A 22,183-nucleotide genomic window follows, 5' to 3' on the forward strand; every position below is an offset into this window, starting at 1 on the left:
GGTCTCTCCGGCGAGCCGGTGCGACTGGAAAATTGAGCTGCTTGCGATCGTCCTTTCGGGTCCTTTTAGGTGTCTGCGCTGGGCGTAATAAAACGCTTCGGGTGCGAGGGGTTAGGTAGAAGTCGGGACGTGACACGCTGGTTTTATTCCCTTAGCTGTCTGAAGCCTCCCCTGCCTTTAGACACGCAGTTGGAAGCAGCAGTGGAAAGGTTTCGAGTCTTCCTTGACCTTAATTGCTGAAAAGTTGTGTGATGACACGCATAAACAGCAAATCTCTCCCGATGAGGTCTGGTGATAATCCGTAAGGGTGTGTATAACTGACTGCCTGTGTGTGCAATCCTGTCTAGGCTGGAGCTGTCTCTCTCCCACTGGTTGTGCAGACAGCAGCTGTGTAAATAACAGTGATGGTGCTTATAGTCTTCACTGCTGATGGCACACTTTTTTTTTTTTTACTTTTTTTTTTTTTTTTCACCTGGCAGTATTTTTGCCTTTCTGAGTCATCAGTTTAATTTTGAGGAAGGCTTAGGTTTATCTGCACCATTCTAATGCTCAGTGTAGTGGTGTATAATAAAGTAAGTCCTTACATTTAGGAAGTTTGAGGTTGAGAATCATTTTTGGAACATCAAACGATGTCCAGGGTAGACTGCAGTGCAAGCAAGGTTGGCAAGATTGTTCCCAGTGAGGACTCTAGTTGAGATCCATTTATATGACTAACATTGCACAATTACATGTAAATGTATCTATCTTGTGATTCTGGCAAATATTTTTTTCTCCTTTCTGTTAAAAAAAAAAAAAGCCTCTGATAAAGGTTGTAGTTATGTTGCTATGGTGCAGGATGCTGCAGTACATAGAATCTTGAATTTACAACGTTACGGGATTTATTAAGGTATTTCTTCACCCACTCCTTTTTAAAGGGGATAGTGCCAGCAGGAACAATTTAAGTTCATGTGTGGAAATGATGCTGGTAGCTGACTGTGATATGGTGACTTTGTCTTAGGGATGGTTTTCTTGTCCAGAATCATGTGATCTGGCCTATGAAGATGTAACATTTTAAAATTACTATGATTTTGAGGTAGTGCATTTTTCTAAAATTAGAAACATTTGATACTTTTCCTTTTACTAGATGACCCCATTCCAGCTTGGGAGGGTGTTCAGCTTGATTCTCTAAAGCTTGCTAGGGAGTCCATTGCATCTTGATTACCCCTCTCCATTTGTGCTGTGATGAAGTTTAGATTGTTCTCATTCTTAACATTTCTCCATAGATTTTGTTAGTCCACCTTGTACTGTTCCGCTTGGTGGAACTTGTTGCTTTCTGTTTATTTTGATCTCTGATGCTTCTCTTGATGCTTCTCTTGTTTGCATATTTGCAAGACAAAAGAAAGAACGCCTTTTTGTTAGCAGGTAGTTACTCTTAATTTTACAAAAGACTTGTCAGTAGAATTGTGACTCAGCTGACTTCAGAGGATCCTTGTTTATTTGCTGTTCCTTTACAGTGTAGTGACACAGCCAAAACGTTAAATAATTACTAATTTACTTAATACAGTGGTGTGTTTTCAGCAAGCTTTCTGAGAAAAGACCCCATGCCTTTTGTCTGGAATACTTGTTGACAAAAATACAATTTTCTGGCTTATTCTGTGAGAAACAGTATCAAACACTAGCTGCAGTGTCCATTTATAGTCTCCACAAGCTACCTATGGGTTTTCCAACTGCCGTAGGTAATTTGACTACTCAGTAAGCAAGCAGGCTTTCTAATCCTTCTGAGCAACAGAGGACATCCAGTTCCAACTGAATGCCATCATCTTGAATGCCCTGCCGTATACCAAGTATATCTGACCAGCCTTGCTGTAAGTTGTGGTCATGTACGGTGTAGGGATTGAATAAATAATAATTTTTATTTAAAAACTAAAAAGTCCTGTGGGGTAAGGGAAGACTGTTAATATTCTGGAGCAAGAGTGTAGGTCTCTCCTATTAATAATGAGCTGCCGCATGCTCTCCAAAGGATGCCTAATCACCAGTTGGGTGCTGCTGTGACAGGAGGAGTGCCTCAACAAACATCACGGTGATGGGCATCGGGAATACAGAACCCTGTAACCTGTCTTGTTCCATTGTCACAAGTGGGACTAAAGATTTATGGAGCAATTTGCCTTAGTCTGTGTACTGTTTTCAGTATAATTTGACTTGATGAACGAGGGGGACTTTGTCAAATAAGTGTTTGTTCTGTCTGTGGCTGGGATAGCACTTGACAGTTGTGGCCAAAATGTCCTTTGGTTGGTTTGGTGGTTTTTTGGTTTTTTGGTTGTGTTTTTTTTTTTTTGAGGAAAAAACAGGATGTGGAATAAAGCTTGTTCCAGGCTGCTGCTTTTGGCTAAACCAGCAATATTTCCAACAGTTCAAGAACTGAATGCTGTGCCTAAATTAACTTAGCATAAACTAGTGACCTCTGTGTTAACAGCAGATGTACAGCCTAGTTAATACATCACAGTAGCAGAATGAGGGGACTAAATCGGACATGAGCTATCAGCTGCAGAAGTACAGTCCAGATTTATCAGGGTGACCTTGAATCACTGCAAATGGAGCCTCTTAGGATACTGCAGCTCTGCTGTCAGGTAATACCTGTTTACACTATAAATATCTTCAGAGAATTAAAGTTTCAGGACCCTGTGCTGGGGCAGGCGGAAACTTACCCCTCAAAATGCAAGAAGTTAATTAGTGTTTCATTAGATATCGTGCACCCAGCAGGATGTTGTACAGCAGAAATAAAGATTAAATTAATTGAAAGAAAGCCAGTGGGGAAAATGTCAATGCAAAATGATCATACAACACTTATCTTCTTATGTATCACATCTTGAAATACATGGGCACCTGATGTGCATGTTAACACCTGCTATTTTAATTTGCTTCAGATATTGCTGTTTGAAATGACGGGGGAGAGAGAGACACAGCATAGCTAAACAAAGACAGCACTGGGGGCCCAGTGCTTGTCCAGTTGTCAACGTGTAGCAAAAGGATAAAAATTTGGGTGGTCTTCTCATGTGAAGGAAGGATCCATTCTGGTGTGAGCCAGGGATGATAGCAAGAGGAAGTTGGAGGGACCACAGTCTTTCCAGGCTACTGAAGTACAGCAGGATGGTGCACATCTAAAAGGCATTAAAAGATCTGAGAAGAGCCACATACACCAGCAGTATAGTCTTTTCAGCATCTACCTTCTGAAAAATATTTTTAAGCCTTATGTTTAGTCTAGTGATTGCTTAAGGTTTCTTTTCTCTGCTGGAGATGTTGTATTAGATGTTGCAAAACAAAAGCACTGCTGGCTTGTGTTAAAACAGGCATCATTTATAATGGAATACAATTGTTTTCAAGAATAAAGAATGATTTTTTTTTCTTTTTAGTTGACATTTTGACTCAACATTCACAAGTTTTTTATTATGTTGATTAAGAAATAAACTGATTTGCAAAGAATTCATTATTGTCACTTGCATTCATTTTGGTGATGTCTTTACTAGGATATCATCCACAACCCTCAGTGCAAGTCTGGGTTTGGTTGTGCTGGGCACTGTGCAAGCCTTATGGAAATATACAATCCCTGCTTCACAAGTTGGATGTAAAATGGTGGTTCCAATTTGCTGGGGTGTGCTTTAGTAGTAAGTTAAATCATCCTTGTATGTGAAGTAGAGTAGGTGCTGTTTCTTCTCTAGCTTCAAGTGGGAGCTGTTTAGAAACATTCAGGTTATTTGGATCATGACTGTTAACCTGCACATTTGCTTTGCCCAAGTAAAGTGTAGGACAGTTGCAAAACTCCCCTGCAAAAAGGAGTTTATAGCAGGGATTGGAGTTGGGAGATGGCAATTCAAAGGCAGCAGTGTGAAGTGGCAAGAGGGAAAGCCAAAAGCTGCAAGATGATGTTACCAAAGCTCAGGTCCAGGAGCCACTGGTCTGAATTTAACATATTCTTTAGGTACTTGCTTTTAGTCCCAAGTCGGTGGCTGGTGAGTATTTTCTCAGCTGTTTAGTTTAAAATTGGTATCTTCTTTTGTATAAGATGTTCAGAGTATGATAGGTTAAAATGATAATTTGCTTTGGCAGCACTGTTTTTTAAGCCATAAAAAGCTCTTTCAGTCTCAGTTCCACACCAGCTAAGGCAACAGCAGAAGGAACGCCAGTGCTATCAGAATAGGTTTTATATAAATAGGCTTTTCTGATTTAGAGCAGAGTTTCACCCCCACTCCCGATAAAGAAAAATAGTCTTTTACCATATTGTAGCCAGTCTAGAAAACCCTAATGCCAAAGTCCTGTGCATTTTGTCAGGCTATCTGTGTGAATACTGGAGATCCAAACTGGTCCAGTGTATGGCCCTGGAATCCTTGTTCCATCAAACAGTATTTGTCAGCTGCCATGGTGAGAAACAATTTGCAGTTGTTTAGAGTACAAATGGCGACCGTTCCTTTTGACAGCAGTGCTGGCTCAATGCTGGCAGTGCTAGCACTGCTTCTGCAGTGTCTCCTTCACTGCTGGTAGAACTGCATGGCCACATGGAGAACTGGATCAGGAAAATTACTTGGATTCTTTTTTTTTTCTTTTCTGCCTGCTAGCTTATTTTTATCTCTTAAATTATGTAATTATTCCATAACTTGAGTTTTCTGCTTGGATTCTGTCCCAGACAGTTGTTAAGATTTGGTAGCTATGGGGAACATAGAAACAGCCATTTTTTCTCTAATATGTTCACTGTAGCATAGTAAATGGAGAAAATTTCATCAGCTTTTTGTGGCTTGGAGATGGGGTGTGGGAGTCTGCCTTATTAGACATCTCCCCAAAGAGTGAAAATTGTATGTAGGTACTCTGAGCTATCTATAGTGAACAGCATTTGGAGCTATTGCTTTGTGTGGACATGCTGAGTCATTTCAGAAAGAAATGCTTCTAAAATACTGAGCAATAGACATCCAGATCTCTGGTGTCTGTGGACCTTTTGACTAATTTTCAAATGTAATCTGAAAACCCATATCCCCTTCTTGTTTGTATCTAGATTATTCTTTTGTACCTTCTTTCTTTGTGCAGAAATAAACTACTCTGCTTTCTCAGAGTTTTCTTAATGGCTTTCCATGTAATCCAACTTACGGACACTCACTTTTGTTGTCTTCCATGACGAGCCTGTGAAAAACGGGCTGGTTTGCAGTGACTAGTTAATAAGCTAGATGTAGTGTTACTTTGGTAAGTTATCACAGGAAAGATGCTGTTCTTCAAGGCTACTCAAATGTCTGTGGTCCAGCTGTCACAGGGAGTCAGAGCGTTCCATACTGAGTTACATATGAATGTTGCGTTTTAACATCTGATTTTTCAGATCATGTCATGAGGCAGAACTGTAGCTTACTGAATTTCCTTTCATTGTGATTTTTGTTAGACTCTTAAACCTTGGGTCTCTCCTGTGTTGCAGTTTGTACAGTGACCTACTTGTATCTTTCAGATAAAGAGAAGGAGAAGATAAAGCTTGAGGAAGATGAGGCAGCAGCTGCTAGCACTATGGCAGTCTCAGCTTCCCTTATGCCACCCATTTGGGACAAAACTATTCCTTACGATGGCGAGTCTTTCCACCTGGAGTACATGGATCTGGATGAGTTCCTGCTGGAGAATGGAATTCCTTCCAGTCCTACTCACCTGGATTTAAACCAGAATCCACTCTTGCCTGTGGCTGAGCTGGAAGGAAAGGAGTCTGCCAGTGCTTCCACTGGTTCTCCTGCATCATCCTCTTCCACTGCAGTTTACCAGCAATCTGAAGCAGCCTCCAGCACAGGTAGATGGAATAATATGGGGCTCTGAGGGACTTCTGTTCTCATATTAAAAGGTGCCTCTTTAGATCAAAGAGGAGACATGCTAACCTGTCAGTGTTAGCTGTGGCAGGTTAAGTAGCACAGACATGCTTGATGTAAAGTATTAGTCTGTGTGTCAATTCATGAAGTTGCTGCCTCTCCTCTTCTTCCTCTCTCCCCCTCCTGGAAAAAATGAGTGTCTTGGTGTGTGGTCTGTTTCCCTTTTGAAATCAGAAGAGCTGAAACACCAACATAAAGTATTTGCTTTCTTGGTATTGCTAATCTAGTGAGAAGCTGGACACGTGGAGAAAATAGTTTCTCTGATTATTTTACAACAGATTTGATAGCTGGTGACAAGTCATTTGTGCTACCTTGGTGGCTTGGTCTGCTTGGGTGAGGTTAAGCTAACTTAATGTACCTCAAATAACAATGCTTAGTAGAAAAACAATGAAGCAATCTTTTCATGCTAGCCTGTGAAATGTGAGAAAAGACACTTGGAAAAGGTGTGTTAATGATGCAGTTTGATGTTCTGTAGTGCTTTGAAGTGGGAGTGGAGGAACTAAGAAACAAAACTGTACTTAAAAGGGTACTAGGAAACTTCTACCCTTTATTTGTAGCGTGGAGATCTTTTCTGTTAAAGAATTTAGCAGCTCAGTTTGCTCTAGATTTGGAGTTTTAAACATGATAGCCCCTAAACTTTCACAGTACTATTTTATGTGCAGACTTTATGGAAAGCCTTTTGCTCAGGGCCTTATCTGTGAATCTGCGGAAGAAAGGCAAAATGTGGAATTCTTTCAGTAAGACAGGGTGTGGCTTTTTTATGGGCAGTATTTAAAAAAAACTTACTCATTGATCGCTCTTTCAAATTGCACTGACATTTGCAATTCATGTGTATGATGTTTGCGAACAATAGATAAATATGACAAAGTTCATATGAATGCTATCAATGTCAGATAATCTGTTGGGACATTTGTTTCTGTGTGGTGAAGAAGTAGAATACTGTTGGATTTGTAACAAACCCACCTTTATTTAGCCCTTTGTTTGGAAATACAATTGTCTGACCTTTGAAGGACCCAGGGACCAGGGTCTTTGGGCAGGTTTGTTTCTGTAAGGCTTTCTATGGCACAAAACTCAGGCTGGTACAGGTTTCTCACGGCTTAATGCTGTGGAAGGCGCTTCTTAAGTGCACAAAGCATGTAGTTTTTGCTGAGGAAGTGTTAGGTCTTCTCCCACATCTATCTACTCATGTCTATTAGTCTGGCATATGTTCCAAGAGTTTGTATTACAAACTGGACTGTGTAGCTTCTCTCTGTACCAGCACCAAGCACACCTTAGGGAAATACCAAGTAATACTATTAAATAGTGTCTATAGTAGGGCAATAAATAGAGATACCCAGGTTGGCTTCTTGGTTAATTCTCTTCATCCTGCTGAATGTGTTATAACTTCTCCTGTTGTTGCCAGAGTCCCCACCACAAAATGAGAGAAATACTCCCAGCCCCATTGATCCTGACTGCGTAGAAGTTGAGGTGAATTTTAACCCTGACCCTGCTGATTTAGTGCTGTCCAGTGTGCCTGGTGGTGAGCTCTTCAATCCTCGCAAGCACAAGTTTACTGAAGAGGACCTGAAACCACAACCAATGATTAAAAAAGCCAAGAAGGTTTTTGTCCCAGATGAGCAAAAGGTAACAGATTTATTGCTATAAACTTCTCTAGGCCTCGATCAAGCGTCTGACTCTTTGCCGAAATATTTTGACATGTAAAACTAATGCTCTATAGCTATGTGATTGAGCAGAAGCACTGCCAAGCACAGAATTGGCAAGTGGTCATGGTTTAACCCCAGCCGTCAACTAAGCACCATGCAGCTGCTCGTTCCTCCCCAGTGGGAGGGGGGAGAGAATCAGAAGTGAGAAAACTTGTGGGCTGAGATAAGAACAGTTTAATAATTGGGGGGGCGGAGGGGGGAAGTGTAATTAAAAGGAAAACAACAAAAGAGAGGGAGGAACAAAACTCAGGGGAAAAAGGAGTGATGCAGCTGCTCACCACCTGAGTGACGCCCAGCCAGTCTCGAAGCAGTGATCAACTTCCCCCAGCTTACACACCGAACATGATGTCATATGGTATGGAATATCCCTTTGGCCAGTTTGGGTGAGCTGTCCTGGCTATACTCCCTCCCAGCTTCTTGTGCACCTGGCAGAGCATGGGAAGCTGAAAAAGTCCTTGACTTAGTATAAACATTGCTTAGCAACAACTAAAACATCAGTGTGTTTTCACATTATTCTCATGCTAAATCCAAACCACAGCACTATGCCAGCTACTCAGAAGGAAATTAACTCTATCCCAGCCGAAACCAGGACACAAGCCAACTGCTGTTCTTGCTGGTCTGGTATCATGAGATAATTAACTGGGCAGGAGCAACTTATCATGCTGTACATGGAAATTAAAAGAACTCTCAAGTCAGGTCCTCATCAACTGCATTTTTCAAGGCCATTGTATATATTTGTTCAGCATTATGACTGATCTGGCTTTAAGCAGCCCACACAACAGAACAGGTTGTTCTCTGTGGAAGTTCATTCCCAAACTGAAACAAAGTAAAGGGAGCATTTCAGTTGGACAGCTTCTTAGTAGCGAAGTCTTCCTAGTTTTAGCAGCGCAGATTTATCCTAAAACAAGACTCATCTAAGTATGAAATCTTACAGTACTGTTGCCTGCACTTTAGTGTCTGAGCTCTGCAAACTAACGAAGGAGATTCTGCAGTACAGCAGTCTGTGTGAATGGCATTATATAATAAACAGGTGTCTACTTGATATTATTGTCAGGTTGGTATTTTTTTTCCTATTTTGCTACAGGATGAAAAATATTGGACAAGGCGAAAGAAGAACAATGTGGCAGCAAAGCGTTCCCGTGATGCTCGGCGATTAAAGGAGAATCAGATCACAATTCGGGCAGCCTTTCTTGAGAAAGAAAATACGGCCCTGAGGACGGAGGTCGCAGAGCTGCGCAAGGAAGTGGGACGATGCAAGAATATTGTTTCTAAATACGAGACCAGATACGGACCCTTGTAAGCACATCCCTTTTCCTTGTTAGGGCTCCTTGTTTTAGCCTCTTAGACTTCTCTGCCTTCTGTAGAGACTCCCAGAAATAAAGTTTGTGGAGGCTTTGGCATTTTGCATCTGCACAAAACCCCCCCAAACCCTCTTTCTGTTGGCACAACTTGTTCAGGCACTTTCCTGATCACGTGTTGCCCAAAATCTTAGTGTCCATATTTACAACTTTTTGGTTTTAACACTGATAGACCATTTTCTGATGTCATACAATAGAACAGATTCACCTGTCTGGAGGAATAGATGTGCATCCCTCCTGACTGGACAGGGCTTTTGCTATCTGTTCTGATCTCCATTTTAAGTGGAGAAAGAGCCTAGGAGACTCTCCTTACTTTTTTCTTTTTTTTCTTTTTAAACTCCTGCTCTTTTCTCCCTCTCCACAACACCCCCCATCCCCCCCCCCCAGTAAAATTGTAAAACAGTTTTAAGATATAAGTAGATGTTGCTGGGCAGCATCATTAAATTATTTCCTCTTCCATTCAGAGGCACTAGAAAGTACCCATTGTATAGAACTCTGTTCCTGTTGAAGAGGAATAGGGAAGCCTTTAGGATAGGAAGACAGGAAAATATTCAATCTCTTGTAAAAACTGAGATATCTTGAGGGTAATGCACAAGTGTTATGCAGACCAGAGTCAGTGTAGCGTTGATAAAAATACTGCTCAAACATCTTGGTAGGTTCTAATCCTGGATAACTTCCAGAAACCAAGGAGAGAGAACAGTAGAGGATCTCTCATTTTACAGATATGGACAAATAAGTTGCTGTGGGTTTTAGGCTGCATTTCTACGACCACTCCTCCTTTTTTTCCTTAGAGAGACTTCTGTCTTGAACTGCTGATAACTGAGAAGTGTAGGGAGATTTAGAAAAAGATCTGGCTCGTTAGGCTGAACCTTGAGGCCCATCTGTTAAGGAATTGCCAATACCTTATGCTTTGGAAGAAGGTGGGGGTTTTTTTGGTTTGGTTTTTTTTTTTTTTAAAAGGCAAACAAGCCACTATTACTTTACTGCACCTTACCTGTTGTACGAGAGCTTGAGAAGCATTTTGGTCCTTTGCCTCATGAACACTCTATGGAACAAGCTACACCCACTCTTAAACATGAACAGTTTACCTCACTATCTCCTGTGTAGCAGCATATCTGGTCTCTCCATGCCTGCTGGTTCTCTTTCCAGCGTGTTTCCTGTTATAAAATTAGCACACAAGACTTGCCCTCTTGGAAGTGATCCATTCTCAGCACCAAGCGCTGCTTCAACAGTACGTGGTGTTAAAAGAAAAATATGTTATGTGTGATGTTGGGACCTTCTACATGACCTACCACTGCAAGAACCAGAAACTTTAACAGAAGTATATGTCTAGAAGTCCTCTTAACAAGAGAACCTATCCTAAGATAGTGGCTGTGTCAGAACTCTTAGGCTACACTTCCTGGGCTAATACCTATATTAGGGAGTAAATGTGGGATAGAAGATGTTCAGGCTAGTTGCCAGTTCACCTGTTGAAATCTGAAAAGTATATTAAAAAGGCATTAGGGTTTCTTTTCTATACTAAAGACTTCTTGCCTAGCTTGTCTTTTAAACATAATGTGGAAATTGGTATGAGTTTAGACTGGCATGAGTTTAGACCAATCGTGTGTTGACTTCTTAAGGAAGTGGAGAAGCAGGCTAATCCAGAATGCTTAAAGTAAATGTATGCTTTGAACGATCTCCCCCTCTGTTATGCTCTTAATTTGACTAGAGCGGCTCTTCATGCAATGTTGGTCTAATTTCTTTCACACGTACAAAAAATTGTCACCCTTTCAGCAGGGGTTTTTCTTTAACAGGGTGGTGTGTGGTGGTGATGGTGGTGGGAAGTCTGTTATAAATAAATTGTCATACTTAACACTTTGCTTTGTTTAAAGTGACTTATCTGATTCCGAGTGATGCAACTTTAAAGACTTTTAAAAACAAAGAAACTAAAAAGCACACATGAATCGCCAGTCTTCAGAGTGAGCAGTGAAATCTATGAGGTGTCCCAACACAAACAACTGACGATGACCCTGCCTGCCTGCTTGCCTGCAAGTACCCCATCTGAACTACCCAGGGCTGGGCATGATGAAAAGTGCAAAGTCTCCTTAATTCTGTATATGGCTTTCTTATCTGTCTTTCTCACTGTAACTATGAACTACAATAAGCTTACTTATTGGGGTTTTGTCAAGACACTCAAAGTTCATGTCTCAAAGTCTGTTGACAGCCTGTGTGGACAGTGACTCTTTGTTTTGGCACGCGAGTGGAAGAAAATAGGGAGTTTTAAATGAAAGTGTCTGTATATATTAAGAACTGCTATATCTTAAGACTCTTTTCCCTGCAGTAGAATGAATTTTATTTAATACTGCAGCTCACTTGTGGTACAGTGTAGCATCTTGTGGAGTACTGTGAGTGTAGAATTAAAGACACCAGGAGAACAGTAGTCTCTGATCTGTGAGACTTCCAGTGCAGAAAAGTACAGCAGATGTATTGAAACAATCCAGAAAGCACCACAGTGTGCCATACAAAGGGTGGTAATAAACCTCTATCAAATGACCCATGTAATAGTAAAACACTTTGGTTGCTTTCCTGCTCCACAGCTACTCTGCTGTAACCTGCCTTTTCCTTTGCTTCTTTTATGAGGCTCACTTCCTTTTATGGTATCTTGCTGAAACAGGATCTATTATTCTGTTAACGATTTGGCAATCATGGAAAAGGTGCTAGTCTGAGCTGCTGATCCCCATGTCTTTTGGCAGTCTGAAACTACCAAATGAGTATTCCCTCCAGCAAAAAAATGGCTATTAGCTGCCATATTGCAATTTTCTGTCTCTTGACTACATGAGAACAGCAGTGGCGAAGGAGTACTTTGTTAATCTGTTTTATAAAACAGGAACAGCCAATGATTTCCCACAGTTACAATGGGCAGCTTAAGTATCAAGACCCTTGTGCTGGTGTGGGAGAGTAGATGAAAGCTTGGACAGATTGGGAGGATGTTTATTGTGCATAGAAGATGGAGGAGGTAGGTGGAAGTTCCTTCGTAAGAGTTTCAGCAGCATAACAAGAATCTACTCTTATATTGAGGAAGCTTAAGAGCTAAATTTGTGTGGGAAGAAAAAGAGTACTTAATTTCTGGGAAAAATGGAGCTTGTAAGACAGCAGTGTATTCATACCTGGAGATTGATAAATAGCATACACCTCAAGAAAAATAATCTTGAAAGCTTTCAGAAAGCACAATTGCCAAAATTATGAGGCACAGCTAGTTACCAGCAAAGCTTGACGCTATCATGTTGAACAAGTATTTTGACTTTGCATTTTCCCAAGAGATTCCACCCCTAATTTCAGAGCAGAAAGGCAAAGGGGAAAAGGTGCAAAGAAGCAGATAATGTTGTAAACTTCATTTAAAGAAATAATAATCTCAAACCCCAGAATTCATAACCGTTTTTTTTTAAGGTGTAACCTTTGTAAGGAGCATATAGATTAAATGCAGTTACTGACCTATTTTTTTTAATGGACTATATGCTGAAGTCAAGAAAGTGCTTTTAACTTTTTTGCTGGTTACAAAAGTATACTTATGAGTGTAGCATTATAATTCGGGATTCTAAAGCTCTGAAATAATCTTGGAGTATTTTCTTCAAATAGATGAATAGTTTAGCTCCATGTTGCTGAAATGTCAGCATAAATTTCTATCTGTATCAATCTGTCTGATCTTGACTGGTATTTTTGGTATGTACTGGTTTTTGTTGATGTTTTATTTTGGTGATAAAGGCCAAACCATGGATTTAAAACAAACAAACAAACAAAACTCCAACCCTGACGGCATGTAAATGTAGCAACTCTTCTTGCATTTACCATTTCTAAATTTTCAGTTAGCTTTGAATGGCTGTTCTTGAGGTCATGCTTTTTATTTAACTCACAAAGCTAAAGGGTATTGTAACTGGGTAAGAAGTTGTTAGCCCTTCATTTGGGTCTTGCTGTCTTACTGCTTTAGGAATGTCTTTTAAATACTCATATATTGTATACAGGTTTTGGTTTTGCAGTATGTCATGCTATTTTAACAGCAAATTATTCAGTCAGAATAGTATGTGCAATTCTGTTAGCTTTTTCTGTTGTATTAAAAGCTTACACAATGGAAACTAACAGTGAATGTTCATTAGATCTTTCTTTCAGAGAAGACTGTTAGCAAACTCTTGTGCTTCCCTGTAGGACAGTGCAAATTTGCACATTCTGTGATTCATGTGTCTACGGGTTGCAAAACTGGAAAATTGCACTTTAGGGTGAGTGCGGCTTAATTTTTGTAGTCGGAGAATTTTTTTTCTTAAGAAGCAACATCTTCAAAGGTGGATGAGAAGGTAGTAACTATTTAAAGGAGTGTAGGTATTGCCAGACAAAAAATTATGTGCAATGCTGAATTCCTTTCTCAGTTTTTTGCAGTCTCAGGAAGTTAAGCTTACTGCTTCAGAGCTCTTTGCTCCTCTCAGAATGATTAAGTATATAATCTTCTTTCTTTGACTAGGATGACAATCCTATCTGTAAGTAATAACTTGGGTAAATTTTCATAGTGGTCATAAGACCAATACTCTTTCAGCTGAGTTTGAATGTTAAAAGATGCTGAATTGACACTATTAGAGTCTGAAGTTCTCTGACCTTGGAACATGCTCTATAGAGGCCCTAAGTGTGCCTGATGCCAATGTACCCCATTCCAGCCATAAAGGGACCATCTCCAAGGGGAGAGAATAAAGGGAGTGCACCTTTCAGCATCACTGCAGGGATTGCCAGTCAAGGGAGCAGTTTTTGACACAGCTCTACATTCACTAGGAAGTGGATCGACGCCAAACAGCCATTTCACAGTACTAACTTTGAAAATACATAAACCGTTGATGAGATTTGTGGGCAATGAGTGTTGTCTTATTCTACAGAAGAAACAGACTATGAATAAATGACGCGCAACATTAGTACAGAATTGTTTTCATACATGATCTTCTCATCTACGCAGTTCTATCTCCTTATAATAATGCATTTTTGTATTTAAAAATTCCCTAGAAGCTTAATCTTTCACCTGTTGCCAAGATCTGCTCCCACTGAAGCCAGTAACAAAGATTTCATTAACTCCCACAGGAAAAAATCTTTACTCTCACATGGTTATCATAAAGTTTTAGCAAGCACTGGAGTCAGGGTGCTCTTTGTTTTACTCTGGAAAATTCTGTGCTGAGATCGGGTGGATGTATCTCAGATTGCAGGTGTAATGTTGGTAAACTGTTCCTATCACTTGTTCATTTACACAGTTACAGTTTTGATATTCAGATAATCTTAATTCTGCTTCCCCCCACCCCCCGGTATGGCCAGGGTGGAAAAAGCAGTGTGCTATAAACTTGTACTGGGAGAAGAAAGGGTTTTGTTGTTTTTTGGGTTTTTTTTTTAAGGAAAAAAAAAAAAAGGTTAATTGTGGCTTTTTGCAGTTCTTCTAGTAACATTTTCTCTCTTTTCTTACAATTCTCTATTTCCCTGCTGTGCTGTTTGAAAGCCCAAGGTGTTCTAGCTGTAGAAATCGTTTTCAGTATTATCTGCAGGACTGCTACTAATTGTACCAAATTCATTTCAAGTTGGGAGGTGCAGTGGAAGGGCCAGCAGCTTTGGGAATACTGTAATAAAACCACTTGTGTAGAGGAATATTTTTGTGTGGACAGCAGAAATAATGGACTTGCACAGAAGAGAATATTGCTGCTCCAGCCTTGTAAGCCTCAGCAGCATAACAGGGCTTTGTTCCTTGTGATCAGAGCCTTCCTTTTCAGGGAGAGTGGAGGTTATCTCAGACCTTTGTAAATTCCAGATAGGCTTTTGTTCACTCTTACAGTTTTAGCTGCTAAGTACAAGGTGAGAAATGCGAATTTGTCTTAATGCATAAATCTCTCATTTTTGGCAACCTACATCTAAATCCATAAACAGCTAAGTCATTTGTTAATGCTAGTGTTTTGCCTTTGCAGCAGTACAAGACGCTGGCTGGCTTTCTAGATTTTCAGATAATTACTCTGATCTGTATATCTGCCACTGTAACATGGTGAAGATAGGTAAACTCACAATGAAAGACTGGGTAAAAGGTAGAAAGAATAGGCTTAATTAAATTTCCGTGGAGATGCTAACATAACACTAATTGAGAAATTACAATTATTTAATTCATGATAATGCAAATTTGTTGTGTAGAATGCAATTTCTTAGTTTGATAGTGTGCTATCACCTAGTGAGTCATTTCTGGAATGCAAACTTATTAAAAGTTCAAGCAGCTACAGGAGAAAGGGAATCCTTTGAGGAAAATAAATGTATAGATAAACATACAGATATTTGTCAAGGAGAGTTAAGAATGAAAACGGGAAGAGTAATGCAAAAGTATGACCTGAGCCAGATTGCTAAAACCGAAGCCTCACTGTTTACAATTTTAGGACAATATGGATCCCCTCAGTTTAGCGTCATATGGAAGATAAGTATTTGTTTAGGTTTGGGGAGTTTCTTTTTCTTGCTCTCATTTCCATGGTCCAGAAGATAGTGAAAGGAATATACAGATAGGGAGGAAAGTTACTTCAGAAAGGCATGGAAAAAATAGCTATTGCTTTAGCTAAGTGCACTGTTGCACTGGGACGTGACCTGCCGGTATGAACCGATAGTGCTGTGTCGTGAGGAAATTACTGTCTGAGGCCCCAGTATTTTAAGGGCTCAATTCTGCTGTCACTTCTGCATGGGATGAGCCCTGTATCTGTAGAGAGCCATGTGAACTTCACAGGATCTGTTCTTGAATGTGAAGCTCTGCCCAGGCAGTCAGATGCAGAATTATGTCCTTAACACACTATCAGTTGTAGTTACAAGGCTGTTGATACTAAGTGTAATTTGGGTGCCTGTTACATAGCCAAAACCCTTGTTACTTCATCTTCCCAACTAAGGCATGAGCAGAAGCCCTTTGCTGTACAACATCTGTTTAAAAAAAAAAAAAAAGTACTTCACATACGTCTAGTAAATTAAGGCATGTGATTTTGGTCTGTGGGTCTCAACAAACTTTGCTTGTGTACCTGCCTGAATGTTTTCTTAGATCTGCAGCTATGTCTCAGCAAGGTATGGTGGGATTTGTTTTCCTGAGGCACAATAGCAGCTCTCATCTGTCACACTGTGGGTGACCGCTTGCTACTGGCCAGGATCATGGATGGATGCATCCTCTGCACTTTTATGTGAAGTTGTCTGAAATATGGTGATTAACATGATTATTGGAATACTGTATTTTGTATAACTTAGAACATGTAAATACACTTTTAAAACTAATCTGTTCTATGAAGTAATAAATAAGTGCTTCCATTGTAATATCTGAATATTGTTAATGCTTCATGTAGCTTGATTTGGGATTATTTTTTTCCTAGAGAACTACAGAAATCAAAACAAAGATTGATGTTGTGGAATTCTAGTCTAGTTGTGATGCTTTCTATCAACAAAAAAAAGTTTTAAAAAATAATAATGAGCTACTTAAGCAGAGAAACTGAGAATTTGAGGGAATTGATTCTTTTCCAGTCTTTCTTTAACAGTAGTCACTGATGATGTTCATAACTGCACTCTTCCCATCCCATTAGCTGGACAGTTGATTTGTTGTTTTTGAGTAGCATTTGGAAAGTGGCAATATTAAATGATTCGTAAAGCTTAATGATTGAGGAAAATTAAAGTTGGGTTTGGTTTTTTGTTTGTTTTTTTTTTTTTTAATTATTCTCTCTTTTGGCTCAAACAGATCTGTCTCCACCCTTCAGCCAGACTGCAGCAAGTTGCAATGAAACAGTGAGTGACTGTTACTGAAGCTCATTTGTAACCTAGATAGTCTACATCTTTATTAGTTCTATTGTGTACATAGATGACACAAGTATCCTGTTGTGTGGAGAGAGAGAAAGTGATTAATGACTTGAGGTTTTGCTGAGTACGTGTGTTCACTGGATGCTGCACAGCTGGAACTTTCATCAGCTTTCATGACCTTTTCTATCTCGTGTTAAAAGGAAAAAAAAAAACCCAACAGTGGAGTGAGAATCATGAGCAGTCTGCTAGGAGGTACGAACACGTGGGTTTTGAGGAGGAGGTGAGATTGATCCATCAGCCTTCATCTAAAGAGATTAGCCTGTGATGACAGGCTTTCCAGCCATAACTTCACTTCTTTGTCTTTAATGCCGTACTGGAGCAGTTTTCTCTAGTAACAGCTGTGTCTGCAGTGTTCCATAAATGACAAAGCCACAACATCTTTGTAGTGAGCAGAGATGGTAGCATCTCTTTTCTTTTCTTTTTTTTTTTTTTTTTTTTTTTAATTTCCCCCCCTCCTCCTTTTTTTCTCTCAGTGTCTCTAGGCTGTAAAATAGCTATTAAACAGCTAAGCATATGTGCAAGTTATTCAGAAAACTCTGTTCTGTAAAGCTTTTTCAGAGACATGCAGTTCTTAACTAAATAGTTGGAGGGAACTCCTACCTGCTATATTTGGCCTGAAATTCTGTTGCCTCTTAGATAAAAGTATTTTTTTTGGCTTCAGATGTGACACTGATCTGTCCCATTCATTCTGGGGGATGGATGATAAATCAGCACAGTATTTATGTAAGATACAAATCTGATCTTAGTTTTACTGCATGTTAAGTTGTTTAATCTCTTGGTTGTCGACTCCTTGAGGTTCTACATATAATTCCTGTAAATGTAGCTGCTTTTTGAAGCAGTCCATCAAGTGCATTTTGAGATCATCCTGACTGAAAGATTCTATAGAAATGAAAGAGACGACAAAGATTGTAAAGCGGCTGGGTAAAACTATATTGCTAGAAATCGTTTTAATTTATATATGAATCTTTTGTCCCAAACTGCTTATTTTGTACATAAATCTACACACTCCTGGCAGCTGATGGGCGAAAATAAAGGTGCTTAAACAGCAATCTAATGAGGAAAGGGCATTTCACTGTTGTAGAGTTGGTATTATTTTATATTTCCATTTATTACACTTTTTTAAATGTATAAACCACAGATTTGAATTCTCAAAGTCTTCAGCTTGGATTTTGTGAGTAGTTTAAATCCTCTCACCTCTCTGCTTGTAACTGGTTTTTAAGAAAAAGAAAAGCTTTTGTTTAAAATGTAAAATTTTGACTGTATTAAATTCTGTCAGTACCCTTCCTTTTTAAGAAATAAAATGTATATTCCACTATGCTGAGATCCAGTAATTTTGTTCTCTAGATGGCATACACTGTGCTGTACACGTCAACTGCCAGCATTACACCTGCAGTTTGCACTGAAGTTGGTAGACATGAAAGCAGCTGATAACCTTTTAGGATTAGGCTCTTGCTGTTAGGTGTGCTGGTAATAGGTACACAATTTGCCACTTTATTTTGTGGATTAATTGATTTAAAAAAACTTCGCAAGGTTTTGCATTTGTCCTGTAGTGACTCTAAGTTGACCTCTTTCAGGTAGGGGGAGGAGTCCCAAGACCTAGTAGTCAGCCACAGGCTCTCAGACCTTTCTTTGTCTGTTACTTTGGGGCTGACAACATCCACAAAATAATCAGAATTTAGTTTCTTTCATGAGAAGAAGTTGAGCAAATAAGTTTTGACTATGAGGACAGTTTTCTCTATGCCTTTCCATTTTCTGACCTAAACCTTGGTTGGTTGGTTTGGTTTGGTTTTCAAGAGCTGGTAGGTGAAGATCAACCCGGTAAGAAAGGTCTATCTGACTGGAAAGGACAGCTTCCAGAGAAGGCTGCATTCACTTTCTTTTGCTTCTTGCAGTGATGATACTTCTATCTGGGATGCATGCTCTCAAGGAAAATGAGATCTCTGGTGTTTTAGTTTATCTGGAGTATTTTAGCGTATCTGGAAACTGCAGTAAGGCAGACTTTGTTCGTTCTTTGCTTCTGTAAAAGGTACCTTGTACAGTTACTGATGGAGGGTGGTAGCAAGGAAATAAAATTCTAAAAAGGAAGAAGGGAGGAAGATAGGATTTCTTATCCAACTCTGCAGGTAGTGCTGTCATCTACATGGACACTTGATGACTATTTCCCGACATTTGGGGAAGGGGTATCTAGTCCAGGTGCTAGAAGATCTATGAAGACTGGGTTGGCATCTCATCTGGTCATTCAACAGTATAATTTTGAAATGCCTGTATGAAGATGACCACCTGCAGCCTACCATAGTGGATAGAGATAAATTCACATTTTGACATGGCCAAAACAAGGAATTACAGTAGAAACCGAGTGGATACAAGGATGTGTTGGATGTATCCTTCTGGTGTTATGTGGCCTTAACATAGAATTGGTGGAGGATATTTGGTAGCTTTTTCCTGTTGTGATGGCAGCTGGCAGCAGCACAAGTGTTTATTATGCAGTGCCTTCTTTTCCGGGAGCTTGTATGTTCTCTTGGGTGGGTGGGGAGCGAGATTATAAATGTGCTAACTCTGCACATACAAGCTCCCTTCAGGAAGTTCTGCAGCCATGAGTGATCTGAAAGATGGCAATGGAAAAAAATGGCGAGCTCTTACTCAGCCTTCTTCTGGTTGTGTGTTGGGGGGATCTGCTGACCTCAGGACTTCAAGTGCATTTGCTCCTCATGGCTACACCACGAAAGAGCAGGGAAAGGATCTGGCTCCTCTTTGGTTTGTGGCGCTCTGTAGTGGCAACCGGAATAGCTTGGTTGAGAAATGTGCAAGAGCTGCATCCACCAAGCTTTTCTGGGTTTTTGCTTGCTGGTGATTGTGGTTGTGGTGGTTGGCTAGACATGGCCATTGAGAAAACATTTCAATTGTCTTACGTGTCTTTCAGGTGGTGCCATTCTCTTACAGCTGGGAGGACTGTTGGGCTTGGAGAGGCTTAAATCTGTGGGGTGGCCAGGTTGCAAAAGTGTTTTCAACTTCCACTTGCCCTTGAATTTCCCTTTAGGCATCCCGTGGCATTGTAGCTCCATGTGACTGTTCAGGCAAGAAGGAATGAAGAGCGGGCTGACACCTTCTCTGCTGAGGTGCAAAGCTGAGAGGCAGCCTACTGTGGTGCCTGGGGAAGTAGCAGGACCCGCAATAGGGTGGGAGTCCCAGCTGGATATGGGTGAAACCTTGCTGGATACCCTGTGGACATACCAGACGCACCAGCCAGCCTAGCTTCTGCCTACGGTGTGACACTGGAGCCTCTTGCCTGCCCTGGAAGAGGCAGAGGGCCTGGAGATGCTGTTGTGTAGAGGCCATGGAGCAAGAGTGTCTTCTGCCCTGCCCTGGTTGTCCAGCCTGTGGTGCTGGGAGGGGAGGTGGGAAGGGAGATCAGTGCTGCACGTGAGACCTGAGCAGGCTTCTGAGGAGTTGAGGGGGCAGTGGAAGGAAACCGGGAGCAAACTGTGAGGGAGTCAAGCCAGAAGTTGGGGGTTTAGGTAACTGCAAAAGAGCAACAGAGGACCAGCCTTCCTCCCCTCTGGAAAGGGGAGGTGTCGGAAGAGGCTGGCTTGGGAGGTAGGTAGACAGGCGGAGTAGAGAGGAAAGGTGCTGGCAGCACTCCAGATGTGGCAAGAGGTGAGTTCAAGAACCTTTTCCCTCTTGTGCTCGATGACAAGTTTATGGTCAAAACTGGCTCCTGAATGCTTTAATCCTGAAATTTGCTTCCAGCTTGTGAGAGCAGGCTCAGCACCCCAGCCCTAGTTGAGCCTCGGAGCAGCAAGCCGTTGAGCCAGATCTGTGTGCGTGTTTTGTGGTGGCAATAAGGCCACGCACCTGCACTGCCCCGCTCCAGACTTTGTGCTGCGGGTGCACCCCATGCCGCAGTGCTCTCAACCCACTCATCCCTGAGAAGGTTGCCTGTGGCTCCCAAACAGCAGCTTCTTCAGCCAGCTTCAGTCCTTTGTCGTCACTCAGCCAATGCCTTCATTTTATCCTGCTGGCTGCTTGTTTGCTCCTAGGGCTTTTTACGCTATCTATAAACATAAAATACATAATTTGAGGAGTTTTCTCACATTCTCCTAGATTCACATACCACCTCAATCCAGCAAGCAATGGGTGCTCCAGTGTCCTGTTCCTGCTTGGGAGACTGCCACAGCCCAGGAAAAAGTGCCATTTCCAAATCCTTCTTATTCTGACGGTAAGGCTGGCTTTGCCAAGCTATGGGACTGGAGTCCTACTGCAGGACACGAGGTTTGGGGGCTTGCTGCACGCCCCTTCTCAGCAACTAGGAGCTGTCACGTATGCTCACTGCGTTGTGCAGCACAAGCCCCATCGGAGTCTGTGAGACCAGGGACATTTACAGAGCTGAGGACAGATGACCTACAAGCAGCTTCCCCACTAGGAGATCTCGCTATACTTTGTGCTACTTGGGCCTGCTGACCCAAAATGGCTCCTGAGAAGGGATGAATATCATGTCGCCGTTTGAGGGGGTGCAGCCTTATACTTGGGCAGAAAGCCTGTCTCCATCAGAGCCCAGCTGGGGGGTGCCAGGCCTGGGGAGGGTTCCTTGAGTGCTACTGTTTGGGAGAAGAGGGATCATGGTGGCCAAGGCACCAACCTCCAGTCAGGGCTGTGCTGCCAGGGTGTGGCAGTGCTTTCTTCCCGCACCCCAAACCTCCCAGTGGCTGGGCAGTGGCTGGCTGGCTGGGGCACTCGTTTGAGCAGTGCTGCTGGAGGTTAGAATCACAGAATCGTTTAGGTTGGAAAAGCCCTCCAAGATCATTGAGTCCAACCGTTAACCTAACCCTGCCATCCCACCACTAAACCATGTCCCTAAGCACCTCGTCTACCCGGCTTTTAAATATCTCCAGGGATGAGGACTCAACCACTTCCCTGGGCAGCCCGTTCCAATGCCTGACAACCCTTTCAGTGAAGAAATTTTTCCTAATGTCCAACCTAAACCTGCCCTGGCGCAACTTGAGGCCATAGTTAGGCTGTTTGCAGTCCCTACATTTTTAAGGAAATCCTATTTTGTGGTTATGCTGCCTTTGAGTGCTGGGGGATCAAAACAGCTATGAGCATGGTGAAAAGCTGTGGCTGCAGGAGCTGGGGACCAGCTCTCCTGCCCGGGCAGCCACTGCACGGTTGCATGGTTGCACGTTTGCTCGCTGCAGCTCGCAGAGGGGTGCGTGGCTCCCCCCTGCCCGGCGTCTCTGGCGTCTTGGGGCCTCGGGGTATGCGCCCCCCACAGGCAGGGCTGCTCGTGGGGAAAGGGAGGCGTTTGAAACCCTTTGCGTGCCCTCACCGGTTAATCCCAGCCTAAACCCAGCTGTGAAGAAATGCGCGGGGGCTGGCAAGCGGGCTGCTGCCGGTGCCCGCTCGGCGTGGCCCA

At 41.7% G+C, this 22,183-nt stretch overlaps 1 protein-coding gene across 8 annotated transcripts in view; it reads left to right on the forward strand.

The window, feature by feature from the left end:
* The window catches only part of TEF (TEF transcription factor, PAR bZIP family member), a 33,645-nt gene that overhangs the window by 5,630 nt on the left and 5,832 nt on the right, over window positions 1-22,183 (forward strand). Inside the window, exons 2-7 of one of the 8 annotated variants that reach the window (XR_004843186.1) lie at window positions 5,459-5,785; window positions 7,264-7,484; window positions 8,649-8,860; window positions 16,655-16,701; window positions 19,811-20,427; window positions 20,875-21,534. Coding sequence is in view for 4 of the 8 variants with exons in the window: in XM_035903307.1 (XP_035759200.1) it covers window positions 5,459-5,785; window positions 7,264-7,484; window positions 8,649-8,860; window positions 16,655-16,697 (803 nt within the window). In the remaining 4 variants the exon portion in view is untranslated. The other 7 variants (XR_004843187.1, XR_004843188.1, XR_004843189.1 and 4 more) reach the window with 7 other exon arrangements.

Source organism: Egretta garzetta, unplaced genomic scaffold (assembly GCF_000687185.1).
Source record: "Egretta garzetta isolate BGI_Z169 unplaced genomic scaffold, ASM68718v1 scaffold51, whole genome shotgun sequence".
NCBI lineage: Eukaryota > Metazoa > Chordata > Aves > Pelecaniformes > Ardeidae > Egretta > Egretta garzetta.